General features: G+C 33.9%; 1 protein-coding gene across 2 annotated transcripts in view; it reads left to right on the forward strand.

The window, feature by feature from the left end:
* The window catches only part of LOC145687693 (MAM and LDL-receptor class A domain-containing protein 1-like), a 110,241-nt gene that overhangs the window by 66,012 nt on the left and 20,202 nt on the right, over nucleotides 1-24,027 (forward strand). For both annotated transcript variants that reach the window (XM_081761149.1, XM_081761150.1), the window contains exons 4-11: nucleotides 2,499-2,648; nucleotides 2,756-2,882; nucleotides 4,620-4,836; nucleotides 9,262-9,438; nucleotides 11,066-11,222; nucleotides 17,793-17,977; nucleotides 18,806-18,890; nucleotides 22,860-23,042. In XM_081761149.1, coding sequence (XP_081617275.1) covers nucleotides 2,499-2,648; nucleotides 2,756-2,882; nucleotides 4,620-4,836; nucleotides 9,262-9,438; nucleotides 11,066-11,222; nucleotides 17,793-17,977; nucleotides 18,806-18,890; nucleotides 22,860-23,042 — 1,281 coding nt within the window. The remainder of the gene's footprint in view (nucleotides 1-2,498; nucleotides 2,649-2,755; nucleotides 2,883-4,619; nucleotides 4,837-9,261; nucleotides 9,439-11,065; nucleotides 11,223-17,792; nucleotides 17,978-18,805; nucleotides 18,891-22,859; nucleotides 23,043-24,027) is intronic.

Genomic DNA, 24,027 nt, shown 5'->3' on the forward strand with positions numbered 1-24,027 from the left:
GCACAAATATTTTATTATCATTTTTTTTTAAAAAACTAATACTGTTAGTTGGTGTTCACTAATACAGATTAGAACAAAACTTAGAGTTAAATTACTGATTGATTTTATGTGCTTTTATTTAAATGAATGGCTCAAATTCGATAACTGATAAATTGAGTAAATGTTGGGAAAAATACAACACGAAAACATAAAATTTATATGAAGATACCAAATATTTGAACGATATTTGAAGAGTACTGGATAAATAAGTTATCAATAAACACCTGTAGATGCTAGAGAGCTAAAAAGTTTTAAAAAGTTGAAGAATATTCTGATAAAATTCACTGAGATTTCCTGGCTAAACATTCGCACAAGAAAATTAAATATTTTGTTGATTTAAGAAAGCTGCGAATTAATATATGAAAGATAAGATCAAGTTTCTAAATATTTAAATATATCAATATTAATTATTTCTTAGAGTAATGTTACCAGTAGAATGGAACTGTGAGAGAAACTAAAAGTGATACAGTAGAATATAAAATTTGGATTCTTGGGTGTTGGCAAAGTTTGGAAACTTAGAGTAGCAACGTTTCGGAAGTAAAGAACTTGGTAAGAAGATATTGCTGAATTTGTAAGACATCGAAATTCGCTATGATATGATACGACACCTTATGATATGATCGAAATTCGCTAAAAAAGTATTATCTTGAAATGAAAGAGATCCAGAATGTACATTTTGATGTTTGAAATGAACTGACCATAATGGATTTATAGCCCATATCCAGCAAACTCTGTGAAACAGAATTTATCAGCAAGAAAATAAGAAACGTTGAGAAAATTGAAGCTAAAATGTTACAGGAAGTCGAACAGAACTGCGACAATAGCATGATTGATCGAAGAAAAACGAAGCTTTTAACATTACATTTGAAAAGACTTTGTAATTCTGAGTGACTATCATATGAATGGATTTCAAATATAAATTCAATCAGTATTGTATTTTCTAAACGGACTGCTGATAGAGAGAACTATACAACATTTAATGTTATCGGGAAGAGTGAAGGATAATATTTTCTTATGGAGTCCTTGAATTAAGACCTAATGACTAGCATGGAGTGGTAACAAGTTTCAATTGTTGTTGTTTGTTGAAATTTTTGTTTCATCTTTCGTTTTTTTCAATAACACCTTTTCGAGTTTTTGTGCAATTGCCTGATGCTTTTAAAATATCAAAGTTCACAGTGTGTTTTAATTAAGCAAATACTATTATTTTGATTTCAAAGTAGGCACTATTTTATTATGCATTATTACTTTGTGTTCTCGTTTAGTGTAAAATGTATCCTTACCCAGAAAGATTCCAACCGGCATAAACCTTTATCGTATTAATAATTATGATTAGTAATTGTACAATTTTGGATAATAACATTGAACATAGAAGAGGTAAATGAGTTGAAACACAAAATAAGGGAGAAGGACATATACATTCAACTTATATTGTATATCAAGAAACAATTACTTGTTAATATACTTTTGTGGATGAGCATACAAATATAAATCCAATTCTTGCGATTTGCCACTCAAAATTGTAGGTTTAGGTTTGGTGCACAAAATAATATATATATATATATATATATATATATATATATATATATATATATATATATATATATATATATATATATATAATTTAAACAGAACGTTATGCCTCGTTTTAAACTATCATTTTCCATATTCTTAGCAAGATATTATTTCTCATTGAAATTGTAATATAGAATGTATTACAGTTATAGAGTTCATTGCGAATTGTTTTTTTTTTTTTTTTTTTTTGTGTTTCATTAACTTTATTGTAGTAAATCAGTGTTTTTTAGAAATAACCGTAATTTAAAATAGCTTATTATTAACGTTCTGATTTAACAGATAAGTTTAAAATAAGGCTCTATAACTATAGTACGATTTAGTTATAGCAATTTTAGAGGGAAGGAAAGCCCGAATTCTGAAGAGTAGATGAATGGTTAACACTTTGTGTTTGGTACTTGCGGTTTCGTTATCGATTCTGGTTTCCGTTAGGTTGCAGGTCGTTGCTATAGGGCGTAAAAGTAAATAAACTTTCAAATCTATTTTATATAGATTGCATATTGCTACATTTACAAATTTAAAATAAAACTTTTTACGTGTATGCATCAAAATGTAGGCAAAATCAAAGTGATACTTGAAAAAAAATCTGAACTTAAAACGAAAGTTTTAGTTTCTTTTACATTCTTTATTTTTTTCTTACTTATTTTATTGCTTGCTTGATATGTTTTATTGCCTCACTACTTTAAATTAATCATCACAGGAAAGAAAATGTTAATTTGAGCTCCCCTTTGAATTTGCAATGTTCAAATTGAGAATTCATTGCAATATGATTTAAAGGTTTTCTTGGGAATTGAATTTGCATGCACTATGAAATATCATTATGTTTACTCGGTTGCACCAAAGTTTTCCTATAACAATTCTTGCTTGTTGATAAATATTTCTTTTTGTAGGATCTTGCGATTTCGGTGAATACAAGAGACAAACCATGTGTAATTGGCACAATCACGTCAGCGCTGCACTAACATGGCAACTTGGAATAGGTTACGACTCAAACTGGATTGGTGGTCCAAAAGATGATTTTAATACCAAGGAGTCGAAAGGTATAGATGCTTAGCCTTCATGTGAAGTATCGTTATGTAGGTTTGTAGATTATTTAATAATTGTTGACATGTAAATCTTGTAATTTTGTTACGTACAAATATTCCAGGTGGTTACATTTTCTTGGAAACTTCTCAACATACGACGAAACAAGCGAGAATAGAAAGCATGGGAGCCATGTTGGAAAGCCCACTTCTTCAAAGCACTGGCCCTAAAGGATCTTGTTTGATTTTTAGGTAAGGATAAAACTAAGCTAAAATTGTGAACATATATAGAGAAATACAGAGATTGTACGGAATGATGTGAGCAGTAGTGAGAAATTACATGTAACTTTCGAGCGTTATTGTACAACACGTGTTGCAGTTGACTATCGTCTTTTGTTTCCTGCGTATGTCGGGGATCTTAATCACCTTTCACCAGTACTCAATTCACCGTGAGTGTTGTGGTGTGTTTAAGTGGCAATACTGACAGATTTCAAGAAGGGCAGATTATTGTTGCTTGGTTAGTGGGAGCTTGGCACGAAAGCGGCAAGTGTTTGTAGCGGTATGGACAGCCACTCTCTTCAGTGTTATGAGGACATAAACAGTTAGTGGACAACTTTATACTCCTTGCACCATCGTAGTCGTTTGGAAGTATTTACTGGTGTCACTGGGAGCATGACCATAGCTGCTCTGCCATGAATATGCATTTTATGGAATTTCCTGCACATTGTTTTTGTAAAAATTGGAATCTCTCAGTGACTATTGGCTTCAACTGTAATTTTAGTGGCAATTATCCTTATTTCTTGCTGCAATTCGTTTTAATGTTCTTTTCCTGTCTGACAGTGTTCTCTTTCGACCACTCTTGTGTTTCACAGGTGTGGACCGGCATGACAATGGAGAGATACTCCCAAAATACTTGCCACTTTCATCACAGAAGCTACCAGTAACCGGACACCCACAGTATGTCTTCACTAAAAGTCTTCAGGTGTGACATTTGAATACACCTTCGTCACACCAGAACACTTACGAATGAATTGAATACTTATAACACATGGGCAAGGTCCACATCATACAATCATCACAAAACATTATCGTCAACCGCAACACGTGTTGTAGAATATCGCTCGAAACTTACGTACGATTATCAGCTATTGTCGACATTATTTTGCCAAAAATTACAGCCTGTGGAAAAATAAAATAGTCAATAAACGCCTGCTTTTAGAGTAATTGACCGCCGAAAATGAGAAAAATAATGTTTTAAAACGTTCCAGTATTAAAATTAAAGGACCTATCGCAAGCGGTTTATCAATTATCCAGAAATTAGTATGCGCTTTTTGTAAATATCCATGTTTCACAATCCTCTGGTAGTCACACAGCCAGTACTCAATTAATACTTAAAAGTGTATTTCCATACTCCAGTTATGTTATATAACTCATTACGCATCTATCAGAGGATTCTGTAACATGAGTATTACATAGAGTACATAGCCCCTTTGTATTGTTATTAACCGCTTGCGACAGTTCCCATAATTTTCAAACTGGGACATTTTATAAAACATGACTTTTCGGTGGTTAATAACTCTGATAGGAGGCGTTTTGTGACCCATGTTTACTAGATTTTTTCATTTTATATGAGTTTTGTAATGTTATTTTTCTGCAGACTATGTATATGTACTCTATAGTAGCAAATATAGAGAATGAACAAGTATTTTGTGCGTGTCTCCTTTGCTTCTCAGGATAGACATAGTTGGAATACTTTTTTCCTAAAAGTCACAGACGATCTTACTTCGAGTGTTTTCTAAAGTCTACTAATCTGTGTTGTGTCCTTGGTATTTTTTTGCAAAATTTTCTAAGAAAAACGAAAAGAACTGGGCGAGATTCTCATAGCTGTTATGTGAAAAGTATTAGTCATGTGTATACATGTATCATTACATTTCCATGTGTTTCTAAACTCAAATAAACTTCCATATACCTATTCTTTCTCCGCTTAAGGTATGCTATTGATGGTCTCAGTCCGGATAAACTGCGTGTATTGCTACATCCTATGCCACCACTAGGACACGATATAACAGATAACACAATACAAGATAGCACTTTTGAAACTAACAGCAATCACACGGTTGACCACGTTCTGTGGCAAGTGCGAGATCACACGCAAGGAAAATGGAAGGAAGCAGAAATACTATACACGTATAAGGGACCACACAAGGTACTGTAACTATACTATTAGATTTTGCGCTAAAACAAAATGAATTTATTTTTGTCAAATATAGTGTGAGAAGTATGGTATTAGTTTATATTATGTTAACAACCAGGGGTGGACTGGATATGTAAAAAGGGCGCGGTCACATATTCTGGGAGGGCGCCGTCCATCTGAGGCTTTCGCTTGTATGGAATACCCCCTCCTAATAAAAGAAAATGCCGGGGGGCTTCCCCCGGAAAATTAATACACAAAAACAACAAAAGATTAAGTAGCTATTGCAGTTAATCACGATAGAATTATACAAATTCAATATTTTCATAAACAAACAAAGAGACTTTGAGAACTAAATACGAGGCTTGTTTTTTTAAGTAAGGTCCGTTTTGTTGTAGACACTAGTAGTTCGCGCGCATACCGCAACTAGCGTGTGCGTCGTGTACCGGCATTCCTCGAGAACAACTGTGCTCAGTTTCAACTCTCTAGCTGACCTGTACGGTTGGGTTTTGTGCTTTCACAATGTTTAAGACTATCAAGTCGCCCGCTGCGTGTGAGGTTTGCTCAGTGATACGGTTTTTGTCAGCAAGTAACCTGTCTGCTGCAGAAATTCATCGACAGATTTGCGAAGTGTACGGTGATACTGTTATGAGTGCAAGCAAAGTGCGTAAGTGGGTACGAGAATTCAAAAATGGCCGTGACAACGTCCATCATGAGGACCGCTCCGGTCGCCCTTCTTCGATTACAGACGATTTGGTGGCTTCAGTTGAAGCGAGGGTTCGTGAGAACAGGCGCTTCACAATAACAGGTCTCTCAAACGAATTTCCTGACGTGTCGAGATCAGTGCTTTACAAAATTGTTTCTGAACACCTAAAGTTTAGGAAACTGTGCTCCCGTTGGGTACCGAAACTCCTAAAGAGGACCACTAAAACCAAAGATTTGAGTGTGCCATGAAGTTCTTGACTCGTTATCACGAAGAAGGTGACGGCTTCTTGAGTCAGATTGTAACTGGAGACGAAACATGGGTTTCACATATCACCCCCGAATCGAAGCAACAGAGCATGGAATGGAGACACACACACTCGCCTGTAAAGGTGAAGGCCAAACAGACTCTGTCCCAGCGCAAAATCATGGCATCGGTGTTTTGGGATAGGCATGGTGTTTCGTTGATCGACTTCATGCAACGAGGAGCCACTATCAATGCAGAAGCATACTGCCAAACCCTGTGAAAGTTACGCAGAGCGATTCAAAACAAACGACGCGGCATGCTGACAAAGGGCATTGTTTTTCTCCATGACAATGCAAGACCTCACAGTGCAGGTTACACCCGCGATTTGTTGGACAGTTTTGGCTGGGAAGTTTTAGACCACCCACCCTACAGTCCTGATCTTGCGCCGAGCGATTACCATCTGTTCCTTTACCTCAAACAACACCTCAGTGGCAACCGTTACAATGATGACGACGATATGAAAACGGCAGTGGACTTTTGGTTATCGGAGCAGACGGCAAGTTTTTATGAAGAGGGTATTTTGATATTGGTTGAGAGATATGATAAGTGTTTGAACAAACTTGGCAACTATGTCGAAAAATAGAGTAAAGTATGTACTTTCTGAAAATACATTTACTTTTTGAAATAACCTTTCGTTGTGTACTTATGTTCAAACGGCCTTACTTAAAAATACGCCTCGTATATTAGGCCTATATAAATCTGCACACTTTAACTGAGACTACAAAAATCACACCAGTTGTTTAAATTCTTCGGCTACATTTGTTAACAGCCTAATTATAACTGAAGATTTGAGTTAAGTTTGGGGCTTATGCTATTTTTCATACTTCTGTCCTTTTAAAGCTATGTTCATCATAATATTAACGTATTTTTCATCTATTTTTAAAACCGTTAATAAAAAGTATACATGAAACATTTACTACAAATTAACAAAAGTAAATTTAGAATTATATACCTACCTAGCGAAAAAAGAAATTCAAAAACAAAACTGGAAAATGAAAGTAAAGTGACTGCTTTATGCTTGAAGGAGCCTTCGTATCTCCTTGCTTTTTTCACACATTTTGTCAATAATAAGATTGTTGTCTATTTTGGTCAGAGTGTCTCTTTCTGAGTTCATCAAGAACAATGATTCCAGATGTTCATCTGTAAGTCTTGAACGGAGTCTGGTTTTTATGTAACGCCACTAGCGCCTCTAACGGCGGGAGTGGGAGGGAGAGACATGTAAAAATTATCCAAAATGACCGAGATTAGAGTCAAATCAATATATTTCGAAGTCGCTGAGATCATTAATGGTACCACCAAAGCCTAAAACAGAAAGGGCAAGGCCGTAGGCCGAGTAAAGACGGGATCTGGGGGAGAAGCAGTGGGAGTGGGAGGGTTGATATATAAAAATCATCCAAAATGACTTATATTAGAGTCAAATATATAAATTTCAGGGTCCCTAAGATCATTATAATGACATTCCCAAAGCCAAAAACAGAAAGAGCGAAGCTGCAGGCCGAGCAAATACTGGGATTTTGAGTGGAGCGTGGGGTTGATAAGGGTGATATGTAAAAATCGTCCAAAATGACCGATATTAGAGTCAAATCTATATATTTAGGGGTAAATCTAATATTAATAGCATTCCCACGCCGAAAACAGAAAGAGCGAGGCCGCAGGCCGAGCAAATACCGGGGTCTGGGGTGGAACCCTAGCTGGCCAAAAACTAGCAAATTTATAAAATAATTATATAGCTTTGTTCTTTTTTAAAACAATGTGTTCAGAGAGGAAACTGTGCGCCTTCCCGAGGCTAAGGCGGGTCTTAGCCCCTCCTGAGGAGGGCGCAGCGGCCATCGGGCCGGTACTTGATTATGGCCAGTCCACCCCTGTTAACAACCAATATTATCTAATGGAGAATTGAAACATAGTTGGTTCATTTGCTAATTATAGTTTTACAAAATTGAGCAAGTTAAATTTTGTGCAACTATTATTTCTTCTTTTTTACTTTTTAAAAGTAAATACTACGTTTGAAACAACATACATGTTCAGCTTATCTATTTGATGAATGCATATTTAATCCATTGTTAAAATTCCATAAAAAAAAAAACTTGTTCAAAAGATTTGAAAATATTAAAGTAAACAATCAAAATATCTAGGCACACCGGCACATGTTAAGCATACAATTAACTGATTTATATTGTTCGATGTGCAAACCTCTGTAGTAACATTTTAGGAATAGTTATTTATTTTAATGTTTTTAATAAACAATTGATGGATACTCCATTAAAAACACCATTTTCTGCTGTTTCTATCCACGGTATTGGCAGCTTGATTAAAAAAAAAAAAACCTTGCCTGCTCTGTCTTCATTGCTAACAATTCAGATTTTTTTTTGCTCTGTATTTGCTATTACTGTATAATTATATGCCTAGGCATATTCTTTTCAAGTTACAATTCAATTCCTTACAAAATTTACAACAGTGGGAATATTATAAGAATGAAAACTGGATCTACTATTGACTTGCAATTTTGATTTAAAGTGTTTTGATTCTAGATTTTTTGAATGTAGGTGTATAAATTTATGTTTTGTTCAGTACTTCTAAAAGTCCATTGTTATTTATAGGATTACATTTTTAATTTGAAGAGTTTTCCTCGCTTATCGAAGCACAATATATCAGGAGAACAAACTTTCATTTGACTACTCAAAATAGTTGGTTGTTAATTATCGTTTTCTCTTCTATTGCTTAGCGATCTGAGCTATAGTAGAATAATAGAACGCTAGTAGTTACTTAAATTTTGAATTTTGACTTGAATTAACATTAAAGAAAACAAATACTTGCTATGTGACTTTTTTGTTTGCACGGTTATTGATGTTTTATTATTCGAATTATGTGGAAAGTGAGAAGATACAATAAATTTATTAAACTCAATCAAGGGCATGGTCTGCGGAGAGCTGGGGCGATTGCTCTCCCCTGAGTTTGGGATATCCATGCCTTTTAATAAATGTTATACTAATATATTAATTAAAAGCACGTGAAGATCTTAACTTATCCCCTAGAAAAAAAGCCTAAAATGATGCTACTGAATTCAACCCTATTTTACCTTGTTTTACCCTTATGAAATTTTTGTTTCTGTTGATTTTTATGTATGCTTATGCATTTAGATGTGTTGTGTATGCCACAAATTACTAAAGCTTGAGATCGTCACACTGTTATCGCTCGTTTGTTTTTAAACATTGTCCATTTTTATTATGTACGTTGGCGATAATTACTTGCGTTACAAGCATCTCATCACAAGCAACTACCTACAATATGGAATAGTGTAAAGAAAACTTAAAATATGTGAATTCGCTATTTGGATTACCTCGACTTGCTCCCTAAATAGTACTTTCTTCTTTTATCGATATTGACAAACATCTGATGACCTTTTATGTATTCGTTCTTTTTGACTTTTTAAGATTGTCTTCGAAGGCGTTCCGAAAGAATTGATAGATCCTGCGAGAAAATTCCGTGGATATATTTCTCTTGATGCTATTGAACGTCGCAACGGAGATAGATGTAAAGGATTTTGTACCTTTGACTCTGGATTTTGTGACTGGAGTAATGAAGAGGGAGATGATTTTAATTGGTCGTTGGTAAGTATAATTTATGTTATATATATATAAAAGAAAAGCTAATAAGATAATCAAGTCAAGATAATCAACTTGAAACGAGGAGACAGGTTAAATTAGCAAGATAGATTTTTACCATTTTCTTTCTCGGCGTGTTCTTATAACAGCTGTGCTCATATTTTGTTAGATTTCTGGTTAAATTTAAATACGAGTACACTGTGCTGAGGAAGAATTATTTGTACTGTAGTTGAGTAATTACAAAATGTATTGGTTATGATGGCTTAATAGGAAAACGCTTATTTTTAGTACGAAGAGATCCAAATTATTGCTGGTTCGATTCCACACCATGTGAGTTTTTGGTAGACAGCATTGTTTTCCTGGTTTCAAAGTTCTCTTACTTTTTTCATTCCACTATTTTCTCCATTATTCATTTATGTTTATCAGTTATCTTCTTTAACTTTAGTGCCTAATAGTGGAACTTTAAACTAAAAAGTTTAATTTTTATTCACAGGTATTTAACTTTTCTTATAATAAAAACAAGCTACACGTTATAACATTAACGGACAATAACATTTTTCTGAATTTCTCAATTATTGAGGGAAATGAACTTAAAATCACTTCACTACTAGTTTAACCAACATTGATCCGAAGTTTTGTTTCATATTTAAGGATGAATATACCTAATGACCAGATGTTTCGAAGAAAACATTCTCTTGTATCAGAACATATCTCGGCACTTGTATAAGGTGGCTTACCAAATAGTAATTCTAATACTTAATCAGGAACCAGTAACTTCAAAATTTTTTGTCGTAGTCGAAACTAAAGCTTTGTGTTATGACGTAAACCCGTCTCTGTAGTTAGACACTTAAACTTAAAGCAAAGGGCACGGTGATTCAGTGGCAAGAGCGCTTACCTCTGGTGCGTGGTGGCCCTGGTTCAATCTCAGGCCAAAAAGATTCTGGTGGACAACATCGTGCCCGTGGATTTTCTCGGATACTCCAGTTTCTTTCCACATTCTCATTCCACCAATTCTTCTATAATTATTTACTTGCCTTAATCATCCGTCTCCCTTAGCCTAATAGGCATAATAGATTTCATTTTTAAACTGAAAGCAACATGGTCAATTGGTTTCTTATTATTTTGACATAGAGAGGGTTATCTCAATCTTTAATGAAGATACTTAATTGTATCAATGTCGTTTTACATAAGCCATGTGAAGTGGAGATATAACAATACTAATATTTGTATAATACATGTGACAGGATAGGTTTTTACTTTAACTTTATCTGAATTTTTCATTGTAGAAGTATTTTGAAATCAGGATTTTTTTTAAATTTATGTAAGTGTTTGTTCTTATTGAATTAAATGAAAATAAATATTAATATTTGAATGTAAGGGTTCCAAAAAAGTATATTTATAAAATAGTATGTTCTCTTCTCTTCCAATGGCTTTTGTTACATCTTTTAAAGCATATTCTCAATGTATCATGTACTAGTAAATCATTCAAAATTGTTTGTTTGGTTTTTATAGGAAGAATGTGACTCATTAATGGGCTTGAGGAAGTTTTTGATTGTTATCACTGTTAAATAATTATGATGTCAATTATTATCAGTAATTTTCGGGACCTATGTGCCTTTGTTTTTTTTTTCAGAGTCGTGGAAGTCATGATTCGTCAACTGGTCCAGCGCAAGATAGTTCAAGCTTTAACACTGGCGATATGGCAGGTGGCTATTCGTTTATTGACTCTTCTTATCCCAGAAGACCCGGAGATTCTGCTAAGCTTGTAAGCTCCATATTTCCCGCTACAGGTATGTTGTTTGAAATGTATGTATTTAGATTGTATATGTATATTTTCTTCTAGAGCAATGCATTAATTTATACTAGCATTTCTAGCTTATGTTTGTATGGTCTGTTTTAAGCAGTCGTCTGTTAAAAACAGAGAAGCCGATTTATACACTTTCTGACGATAATATGTTGTCCGGGAAGCGGGCAGGCAGCTAATTAGATTGCCTGTAAATCGTGCACTGGTGATGATGTTTATCTCTGACGTACATAATTGGGTAATCGTTGCGTGAGTAAATTTCGCTGTACGATGAAAGGAGGCGATAAATTTATTGCAATTCCATCACAGATAGTTATTAGTTAAAACGGACAGGCTATGTGGACATATTGCTGCTTGTTCTACAGATCATTTTATGAAATAATGTCTGATTCAACCTATAAGAAAACTAACTAAATTGTTAAGAGTACGTTTCTTTATATGGCATTAATAAAAGCGAATGCGTGTATAACCAACTAAAATGACTGGCAATTTGAGACATGTAATATAATTTAAATTGTATGCCATGTTCGTAGAAAGCAAAGACATGCAGAATGTCCATGTTGCACACAAATCATCATGCAGTTAGAATCACCGTACTGTTTTTCTAACTTGCGTACTTTACATAACAAGGTATATTTTAGAATACAACGAGATACTTTCTTATACCAGTGGATCAGGAGGTATCAAACTTGGTATATAGGGTATGAGTATTGTTCATAAATTTTGAAAATTTCACTTCGGAGGTAAAAGAAAAGAATATAATTTAATATAGCAGAGTGGAAGGAAGGCAGGAAATCTTTCTTGAACATTAGGTTTGCAGGTGTATATGCAATTTGGTATGTTGGATTTTTTGATACGCTGAACTGCCATATATCATTCATATTTAAAGCTACTTAAATTTATTTTCACTAGTTCAAACGATATTCAATTAATGTTAAATGGAATATACTTTATTACAAGTGTAATATAGCAGGTAGTTTTACACATTGTTATTAATTAATGTAGTAGTAAATGTAATGATGAGAAATACTAATGAAAACGGAAAACAATGTGGAACTTTTAGTTTGCTTTCCCATGGCTGTTCCCTGTAGACTGAAGGATTCTTATAGTAAATATCAAAAAATGATGGGAGAGAAGAGAGAGAGAACTTTGAGAAAATCTCCTACTGACATGGACTCCGAATAGTGATCTCAGTTCACGGGCTTTTGGAACAACCCTCTTAGAAATAAAATTGAATTTATAGTTTTACGTCCTTCGGTTATGCTCCTTACGTTAAAGGAGATGGATGATCAACAAAAATGAATGAAATTTAAAAAAAATAGTGAAATGAGAATGTATGAGGAAACGGGAGAAACCTGAGAAACCCACGGACAACAAAGTTGTCAACAACAAACTCACTTGGCTTTGTTTGAACTAGAGACCTCTAGTATCAGAAGTGAGCTCCAGTGTCACCGTTTGTATCTAGAAAAATTACAATACTCATAAGATAATGAGCTAAATAATAAAGTCGAAAAAAAAATCATAAGAAAATTCAAGTTCATGCCCTTCACTAAACTACTTATTCTTTATTCTGTGTTCTTTTTTTAAAAAAAAATATTCTGACTTTTCCTGCAGAAAACCAGGCATTGATCCCAGTGGGAGCTTATGTTGTCCTGATCCTACTTAAAACTGTAGATTCATGTCTTATTTAGCCTTCGTGCTTGAAAAGTAAATTTGAGCTATTCCCTCAAAGTATATGCTTAGTACGTATGTTTTTGCCACGGTAGACCCGGGTTTAATTTCAGATTTGAGCACACGTTGTTTGAATCTCACGTTAAGTTGTAATCCATGTCTTATATTGCCTTGTTGAAAGAGACGTTAAACTTCGGCAAAACTTATCAATGAGTACCTATATAACGTAGAGTTCTTTTTAATACTAAGTCCCCGTTTCAGAGATCTTTATAAGTTACTGAACTAGTTCGGAATGGTTTTTTTTTTTTTTTGCTCGTAACAATTTATTTTTCTTTTGACTTTTATGTTTGCTGATTAGCAAAATAAGTTCTGAAATTTCATTTCTGTCGCTGTACTCGTATGCAACATTAAAAATCTAAGTATCTTGACTGCATGTTATATGACATCACGCGTTAAAAGGTTAGATACCGAGTTATATCCTTTTTGTGCGATGCTATCAGAAACGGAAGTAACATGTCGGCCTTTTCATATGCTTTCAAAAATAAACTGATATATTTAGGACATGGTCAACAGTATCAGAAAACATAATAGGAGGAACAGTTATGAAATATATTCTTAGCAATGTAGTGAAGATTCATATCTATCCGGTAAAGATCAAGCGACCGAAAAATGTGTGAAGGTTTAAACTATTGCGTCAACATAGTTAACTTTACATACTGTACAACACAATAAAATTTAACTTAACAACGGAAAAATGATGGTTGTGTGCAAGGAATGTTTAATAGAATTTGTTTCGTTTGGTAGTAAATAATAGAAAACAAATATTTATTAAGCAGCAACCTTCAACATATCCATGCCATATTTTTATCATGCTCTTTTTCGAGTTTTCCGTATTTTCTCCCTATACAGTTAATTAGGGAGAGTGATTAGCAGAAATTGCTACTTTTTCAACAATGACTTACGATTTTGATTATATTCTGTAGTTTATTTACAACTCAGTAGTAGTACAACTCAGTACAATATTCGTTTGTTCGTTTCCTCTTGCAAAATCAAGTAAGAACATTTTTCTTTTTAATTCTTCTTAGCCTTTGATTTTTTACAAATATGAGTATCTAGGGGATTTATCTTCCCTTTGAGTTTCAATTTTAGACGGGGTAAAATATACTTTCGGTACTCGATACTACCTTACAATGGACACAATCACATACGGACATGCATAGCTCCTTGACCAACTTCTGGATCTGTTTATATATTGAAAGTGCCTATATGGTACGTGACTAGACTACAGTAAACTAGCAATTATGCATTTGATGAACAAGTTTGAATACATGTAATTAGATTTGTAATTTATTAGGGCAAGATAACCTTGTATTAGAAGTTTTGCAACAACCTATTAAGTACAAACTAAGGGATGAGATACGTTTTTACTTGGTGTAAGTTCTAAACAAAACAAGAACACTTTTTTATTATATATATATTGGATCAAAAGATCCAATATATTTCAGGAAAAAAATTCTCGTAGGCCTTATATCTGGAGAACTAGATACAGTGTAGCCAAACCCAAACTATCACTTAACTCAGTATAATGTGCTTATTCCTAAAAAAAAAATCGATTTAGGGGCTATTCAAAAATTTTGTGGCTCTTGATTCAAAAAATCCATCAATCAAAGCTTTTCCTGTACGCCTTATATCTGGAGAATTATATGTAGTGTAGCCAAACGAAAACACTTAACACTTAACTCAGTATGATGTGCTTACTCCGTAAAAATAATAATATGAAAACTCGATTTAGGGCCGTTCAAAAATTTTGTGGCCCCTGATCTTAAAACTTATTATTGGCCAAGATCGCAATCTTTTCATGTATTTTTTAATCATTCCTAAAATTCTTATTTAGAAATAGGTCCTGCAGAGTGAAGATGTTGAAATGATATAATGATGTGAATAAAAAAAGGGAGATGTAATTTTAGTGAGTTTTTAATTTTTAGCTTTAATTGTTTTAGTCTTTAACAGTGTGTAAGGTAGTACGTCCAGTGCTTATAATTTACGAAGGGTTGGACACAAAAAAGATAAAGAGCAAAAGTGAGATAGAGAAACGTCAGAACACACATCAAATGAAGCGCTCTGTTTACTCTGCAGGGCCCCCGGAGCCACCCGAAGATTTTGAATGACAAGGTGGGAAATGTTTACATAATTAAAAAGATAATGGGAAATAGACGACTTCCGCAGGAATAAAGAAGTTTCTGGTGTGAGACGCTGTTTACAAAATAGCCACCATTTCATTGTGAATTCTTGTGCAGTAAGATAAAACTCGCAGTTGCTTGAGAAGCCATTTCGTATACAGGGCCCGACAAGAAAAGCTTTTTCCTATACTGTTTTCCCTTAACCTTTTCAGCGATATAAAAAATCAGATATATTACTATTTAAAATTTTCTGATGATACCCAGGGTCTCATGGTTGATTGTTCTGTAGGGTAAGCGGAGCGCTGCATTCCCTATTCCTATTTTACTGTTTGTTTCATTTTTTTATCTGCAACCTCTTGTAATTTATAAACGCTGTACATATTATAAATATAAGTAAAATTGAACATTTGCAAAGTTATTTTTGATAAACGTTCCTCCTATGTGATCTTTAAATCACAAGTTGTCCCAAAATTATTTTCCTCAAAATCAAGACCTGGCCAAATCGTATTTTAGCAACCAAATTGGTTCAGCATAGGGTAACTGTCCCAATAATTGACAGTGTACCAGTAATTGACACTGTCGTCTTTTTTTCCGACGCAACAAGACTGCGGGACTAGATACAAGCAAATGCTGCCACCTTTTCTTCCTTTGCAGTGTTGTTAATCCCACACCACTGTTAATATTTGCCTCTAAGTAGTAGTTCTCCAAAGAAAACAGAAAATCGATGGACAGTGCAAAATAGTACTATAATAGCTATATTAGCGAAAGAAATAAACATGTTTATCCAGGTGGAAACTTATAAATCAGCTTGATAAGTTGGTGGAAAATTATATGGTTCATTAGAATAAGATATTAGGAGATGTGAATTACTGGGTCACAAGGTGTCAATTACTGGTGAATCTCACAAATCTTGGTGTCAATTACTGGTACAATGATCAGCTTTTCGTATACATATTGTAAAAAATAATAATTATTAGTCTATTATTTTTATGATGGTCTATATAGATGAAGGAAGGATGCCTCTACGAGAGATCAGTAAGCCAGGCTCATTTAAAGGGTGAAGAAACTTGCAATTTATCAAACACTGTTCTTATACTGTCAATTATTGGGACAGTTACCCTATTCCATGGGAATTATTAAACATTACTTAATTAACATTCACAATTTCGATTTTAAATGAGTTTGCTCAAAGTTAATGCTTAGCTAAACCGTTTTCTCTTGCTCTAAAACAAATTGTCAACTAATTTCGTTTGAAAAATCATTCGGGCAATTTTAAGTTAAATGTAGACAGTTCTGAGAAGATATATATTACAAAAGCCAGTGAATAAAGTTTTCCAAAGTTGATACCTAGATAAATCATTTCTTTCGGACGCTTTGTCATAAACTTCCATAGAAATCCGTCGAGACAAATTTCAGATGACGTTTGTAATCATTTAAACATACAAGGAATTATTGTTTGTTTTAGACTATAATGATAGATACTATATTTCATTAACAACTCTACAAATATATAGTATACAAGGTATTTCCAAAAGTTCCCGACTCTACTCGAAATATCGCGCCACTGGCTAGTGATAAGCTGTTCCTAGCATATAGTGCCATCTATGGAAGAAATAAAGTATTAATTTTAACTGTCTACGTGCATCAATTTGTTGAAGATAGACATTTAAATCATTCACTATGCGTTGTGGTTGCAGACTGCATGACAATGATCCAACAATGGCACACGGTTGTTATTGCCAAGGTTGCAGTGCATCTTGCCTATAGGGTGGGTGCTAAAGTTCCTCGGAGTCACATCTTTCCCTGCAGCCCTTGCTACAGCAGCCTTGTGGGCTGGAGCACTGTCATGCAGTATGCGAACTCAATGCACAGCGACTGATTTAAATGTCTGCCTCCAACAAACTGACTCAGCTAGATAGTAGAAATTGATGCATTATTTCTTCCATAGATGGCACTATGTGCAATGAACTGTTTATTACGAGTGGTGCAATATTTCAGTGTCAGGCCGGAAGCCTTTGAACTACCCTCGTAATTATTTTTTCTCGAGAAAATCCTTCATGGATAGTTAGTTTACTGTTGAGAGCAAGTTTGTTTTGATTTTTTTTCGAAAACGACTATAATGATTTTGTCTATATTTACTACATAAATAAATTTTCTAAGTTAGTCCTTACGGACGATATGTCATTGTTAGTGACTCAATTTATTATAAAAATGGATGCGAGGAGTTTAGACAGATGGCCTGTGTCTTTTACTATTTGCATTGCAAAATTATTATGCAATATGTAAATCTTAAGAGATTTGACAGTAAAAAGTGAGCAGGATAACATTTCTTAACGCGAGATGTGAACAACATTTATTTTTTCGTGAAGTATTTGGACAAAGACAATTTGTGCAGAGAAATAATATATTTTATTTTCGTTGAGTTCAAATATAACACACATTTAAATATAAGAAAGTCATTTGTAAATTTTCCACTCTTGAATTTATTGGTAACTACAAGGTGACAACAACTTTAGATATGTAAGTTGAAGTAAACATCTAAGAAATACTATTTGTATGAGACATACTATTCCTATTAGCAATTTGAGAGATATCAAATGAATTTCTAAAAAAAAAATGCATTCGACTATTTGCGTGCAAATTGTTCAACTATTTATATTGTTTTGGTCTATTAAAAAAATTAAATTGTATTTGTTTTATTTTAGAAGTAGATTCTCCAATGTGTATGCGATTTTGGTTCCACATGTTTGGAACAGGGATTGGTACTCTTGGAGTTTTAGTGAGACAAGTTCGAGATCAAAAAACGAAAAAAGTGTGGAGTTTGACCGGAGAAGCAGGCAATGCTTGGTTCCGAGGAGAAGTTTCTATTTCTTCATATGAACCCTTCCAGGTAAGCATAATAATAATAATAATAATAATAATAATAATAATAATAATAATAATAATAATAATAATAATAATAATAATAATAACAATGAGATAAGCAGCAAACTGTGACGCCACAGAGCATTTAGTTAAAAATAACTGCTCTAAGACATTCGTCTTTCTGTAGTACATTTCTTGCTAAAATAATCTTAATCGTGAGAATTCGTAGTGTTTCATAGTATTTTATTGTATTCCACTTAGTCTAATATCTCTTCTTTGTAAATCAGGAAAATTTAAAATGTGTGTGTGGCATTCAACATTGAAAATAACAAAGAAAATGATCCTTACTTGATGAAATAAAGCATGATTGCAGTAACAAGGAAAAAAAGTACTAGTGTTGGTATTGCTATTTACTCATTTATGACTTATTTATTTCACTACCAGATAATGTTCCATGCACAATTAGTATTGTGAGAATGGAATTACGACTAAAACTAAAAAAAAAAATATTATTAAGTATGTAATAATATAATTTTAAATTCTCTAACTATATCTTTTCTTTATTTTCTTTATGAATACAAGCATTGCAAGATACACCTTTATTTAAAATTTTACTTCTTCTTTTATGGCTTAAAATACACACAAAGGTTATATATATACCACGAAATATTTAAGAAGATTTATTTCCATTAGTAAACAGTGTTAACATAAACAGTATTAACTTCTGGTAGGTAGTACAAAACGAAAAGTTGTTATGTTTTCATATCCATAAGTTTGAACTAAAATGTACGATGTGGTAGACTTCATACAGAGTTTAGCACTATCAATTTCAAATTATTGTTTTTTTTTTCAGATAATATTTGAAGGTGTTATAGGCAATCAATACATGGGTGACATTGCAATTGATGATATATCTTTTACTAGAGGAGCTTGTCCAGGTGAGGGCATTAAATTATTTGTTTTAGTGAGATGAGTTTAAATTTCATATAATATGTAAGGAGAAAACGTTATCTATTTCTTCATACACTCATACTGTAATAAGAAATAAATGAATGAAGAACAGACAAGCTTACACAATTTATAATTACTTGATTTTACTTAGATTAATAAGCTATCAAACTCGAGAGTGTTGTGTATGTACTCTAATAATTATAAAGCGAAATTCATAGTGTATTCAGATACTCAACTCTCATTCTTGCAGTTTGAACTACTGGGCTGACTCCTAAATAAAATTGAAATGATGTAGAATATATAAGTTCAAAGCATGTGAGCGTCAATATGGGAGAAACGGAAAACATGATAGGACATGTGAAGACCGCACACTGTAAAAAATCGTTGTGTTATTTCAACGAAATGCCTGTGTGTTAACACGATTGTGTTAAAATATAACACAAACAGGTGGTTAGAACAACTCAATCTCCATTTGGAGTTGTGTGTCAAAGGCTGGTAGTTGAAATGACACACAGGCTGTGTGTTAAATTAACACAAGTGTAGAATCTTCGGTGTTGTTTTCTGCGTGATTGCCAAATATGTTGGCCATCTAATTATAAAGGCTTATGTACTGAAGCTAGACACAAACACAGTAGAAAGAAATATTTAAACAAATCTAGGTATACGCAAAATTTCAACATGCAAACCGCGCGATGTGTTTTCAATTGTTTTACATAATATTTCTGAAGAAATATGTCAACAGCGAGAAACAACATCATATTACTGTGTCACTTCTACACTGCACTAGATCTCACCAGTCAACACCGGGGACTGTGCTTCAAAAATGGAGGAAAACAAGTAGAATCACGTTTGAGAGGTAAACATATTATAAGGATATAGGTAAGAGTTTCCTATCATTCTTGAACAATATGTTGGTGAAGGTTGTGTTTCGCACCATCAAGAAATACTTCACAATAGACGTTAGGGAGGATGACAAAAAATCTTATGAAGATTTTCTATATGAAGTGTTCTGTAGTTTGCTATCCTTATTTAAAAAGTAGAATCTTCGGTAAGCGTAAGCATGCTCACCGCATGGTTTTCCAACGCAAAAAATAGTTACATCAACACCACACATGGAATTATTTCAACACCGAAATAGGTGTCGTAGTAACACAGAACTGGAGTCGAACTAACACCAAAAGCAGTGTTAATCTGGTGTATCACCTTAAATTTTAACAGAGAGAGTGTTGAATTAACACCAAAACGGTGTTACTTATACGGTTTCGATCTTGATTTATGACACAGATTGTGTTAAAATAATAAGAAAATGATGTTGAAGTAACTTATGGACTGTTTTATATTGATACTTGACATGGCGTAATGTTAACACAAAATAATTAACACACTACATACTGTGTTACTTTCTTCGTGTTCGTGCAACACTGCCACAAGTAACACTCAACACTTTTCTTCACACTACTGACTCTGACATGGTATCGAATCAACACCGAAAATACTAACACAGTTCCGAATTTAACACCGCTCAACACCGATTGTGTGTTAAAGACGTAAGATCCCCCCTGTGTTAAACGCCTACACCGCGGGGTCTGTGTTGAACTAACACCACATAGTAGTAGTCACGCTGGAACCACTGCCCTGTGTTAAAATTGAGTTGAATAAACACAATCATTTTTTACTGTGTAGTAGAAATCGAATGAGAGGGAGTTAGGAATAATGGGGGAGAAAAGAATAAATTTTTAGATATCATTCAGAAGAGGAAGATAAAGTAGTTGGAACATTGCTTAAGAAGAAATAGTATGAGGGACGTACTAGAGGATGAGGTGGCAAGAAAGAGAGGGTGGGGACGAAGGAGGCAACAGCTGATGGACGGTATAAAAAGAGAAAAGTCGTACGTATAGACAATGAAGTAAGCAGAAGAGCATGAAGCAATGAAGTTTCTCAGTTGCGGAAAGCGATCTGCTAATGTTGGCAAAATATCTGTAATGATGATGGTAATTACAAGTAGCATGCGTATCAAGAGTATGCGTGTCATCTTTTGGAAAGCTAACTGCATATTTTGTCACCAAGTACAGCACATGAATATGGAAGAATTTCTTCCTGCAAAATAGAAACTGCCAATAAATTGTCAACAAACAACATACTTTTAAACATGGTTTTTTCGGTTTTCTCGAATACCCCACATGAAAATTTAGCTTCAAGCATGCTAATTTGTTCAGCTTAATGTGACCTATTGGCAGATATACTGTGTGTCTTACACAGGGCTATTATAAATTGGAAAACATTCTAACTAAACAAAAAAAAAAAAATGAAATTTAAGCATTAATGATACATTTAGGCTAGATAGAAGGTCACACCCATGGCGGGGGTCCATCTGGTTCGGACCCCACCATATATTTATACACTTTGTCAATAAAACTATACTTGTTTAACAGGAAAATGATAAAAATTTGATGTTACACTTCATTTGTACCCTTTATCTTACAAAACAACCTAGTTCGATCACTTTTTTTCTGAAAATATAGGCGGACGTATTGTACAATTACTTATCGTCTTTTCGGGTGCAGAATACCCGTTGAATACCGCATAGACGTAGTGGCTTGTGGTATTGGATCCTACCTGTATTGGACTCGTAGTTGGCTTCGACTTCTCCCTACCCCAAAAAAAAAATCTGGGTGCGCTCCTGGCTAGATCTCACTAACCACATTATATGGTGCCTTTCTGCTAGTGTCATAATGAAGAACTTAATAAGGGTATAAAAAGGAAATATTTCAATTTAACGTTCGACGATTATGTCCTTTAGGCTAAGGGAGACGATGATTAAGGCAAGTGAATCATGATGGAAGAATTTGTGGAATGAAAAAGCGGGAGGAAAAGCGTACACCCTGAGAAAACCAACGGATGGCCCCCACAGACTTGCTTGGCCGGGGACCGAACCAGGAATCTAGTAAGTGCTCTAACTCTGAGGCACCATGGCCTCTTAATAAGTGTATAGTTCAGCATCAGTTTCACCTCATAAAGTGATATGGTCTTCGTATAGCGTCAGTTTTTAGGTTTACAGATTTTTTCACCTCCATTTTCTCGTAAACCACGCTTCAGCTTTTGCACCCACGCATATTATTTTGCTTAACGGAATAAGATATGATTGATTGACACTTTTCTCACCTTAGACCATCTTTTTCCCGTTAAACGCTATTAATGATATAGAAATTATAACATAATCATGATCAATTTTATGTACGATATTAAGATTCGGGTTTGTGAAGTTTAAAACAAGGAATTATCTCCATTTCTTTTGGCAGCATTTGGGTAGAAGTCTTACTTACATAAGGTTATGCGAGAATGGGAAGCCTGATTCTCATTGTGTATGTCATAGAACATGGCGGACACCACTTGGAACATATCTTGTGATCGTATCTTTCTTGTGACAAAAATACCTAATACTGAAAGTTGTTGGGGTTGTGAAGAAATGAAAAGAAATAATTTCGTTATTAATAACTATAGAGTAAGAGTAAGTATACCGATATGTTGTCAGAAAATTGTGGTAAAATCTAAGATTCCCATTTAAGAATTTTGACCCAAGTCTGACATTATTGCGAGAGTCCTCACGTATTTTAACATGCTTGTGCCTTCTCCTACATTACATTTACGAATTTTTTTATACTTATCTATGAGGCATTCCAAGTAGTAAGGGCAAACTCAAGAAATGCTTGGCTCTTGAAAATGCACTCTCAACGTTGTAAATATTCATAATTTATTTTGAAATTATATTTTTTAAGAGAAATATGAACCACTTCCACAAACTGTACATGAGGCACAAGAACTATGTGCCATAAAGCACTTCGGTATTTCCACTCGAATATTTTCAATGTAATTTCGATTTCAAATGTTAATTCAATTTTTATGCCATTAAGTCTTATTAATTGTTTTTCATTGACGTTTACCTTCTAATGTTTTAGTGGCTCCTCAAGTGGCAAATCCATCTTCTGGTGATTGTACCTTTGAAGTTGATGAATGTGAATGGACTAATTCCGGTGTACGAGATAGAAGTGATGAAATTGACTGGGAAAGAACATCGTCTCAAGATCCACGTTTCAGGCTTCGACTGCACGTGCATGGCGGAAAAGCTAATATGGAAAATGGTAAGTAATAACTCAGTGGAATCGATAGGATTCATTTGTTTAAAATTCTGTTGATTTCTTATTGAACGATCTGAGTAGCTTCTTCTTGTGAGAGAATATTGCAATCGTATAAGATCAGACGTATTCATATATAATGTAATAGTGAAAGAACTATGTAATGAAACGTAATCAATCTTGTATCATTTAACTGAATTAGCGTTTGTATGCCTGTTCGTATATTGTTCCACAATAACTCTCACAAAATTGTTTCGATTTTAATGAAACTTTGTATGCTCTTTCCTCCGAACTTAGGAAATAACGTTGTTTGAAATTGAAATTCGTCGAGAACAAGAGTGAAATTCGTCAATAAAACCCTACGTTACAAGTCATGTTACGTTTACAAACCGCATATATGCATAGTGATATAAAATAATTTTCCAATATAATCTACGTAAATATTATTCAATTCCGACACAATATGTTGCATGTATCTTTAGAACTTTCATTCCGATCATTACCGTTGGTTGCAGTTGAAAGCTTTAGGAATGAAAATGTGAATTTGTCTCCTTCCCTGATTAGAAAACAATTTCAACGAGAAATTTCGTAAAAAGAAAGTACGATATTGATGCAATATGACACATATTTTTGAGTCTTCTCATTACTCTTCACGGCTTGGGGTTAAAATCAGTGAAGCATATAGGGTGTATTTACCCCGAGTTATAAAAATGTTCCACGATATTTTTTTGTAAGAAAAAAAATATTTTCGTAAAATATAGCGTATATTTTCTCGGAGGTTTATTGAACATCACCATTACTTGGAGTCGAAATAGGTCTATATCGAGAATGAATTTACGTCCTTTAGTTTCTTTAAAATATATTCCGCAAAATTTTTAATGAGGTTGGTAAAATTTCTCAAATTTTTATGGAACATAGTGTGTGTTCTGTTTAAGTTTAGACATTTGGATTGTTTAAAACTGAAATTAGTCAAAATAAAGATGACCATTTC

The sequence above is a fragment of the Thermobia domestica genome, chromosome 6 (assembly GCF_964235325.1).
Source record: "Thermobia domestica chromosome 6, izTheDome1.hap1.1, whole genome shotgun sequence".
Lineage (NCBI taxonomy): Eukaryota > Metazoa > Arthropoda > Insecta > Zygentoma > Lepismatidae > Thermobia > Thermobia domestica.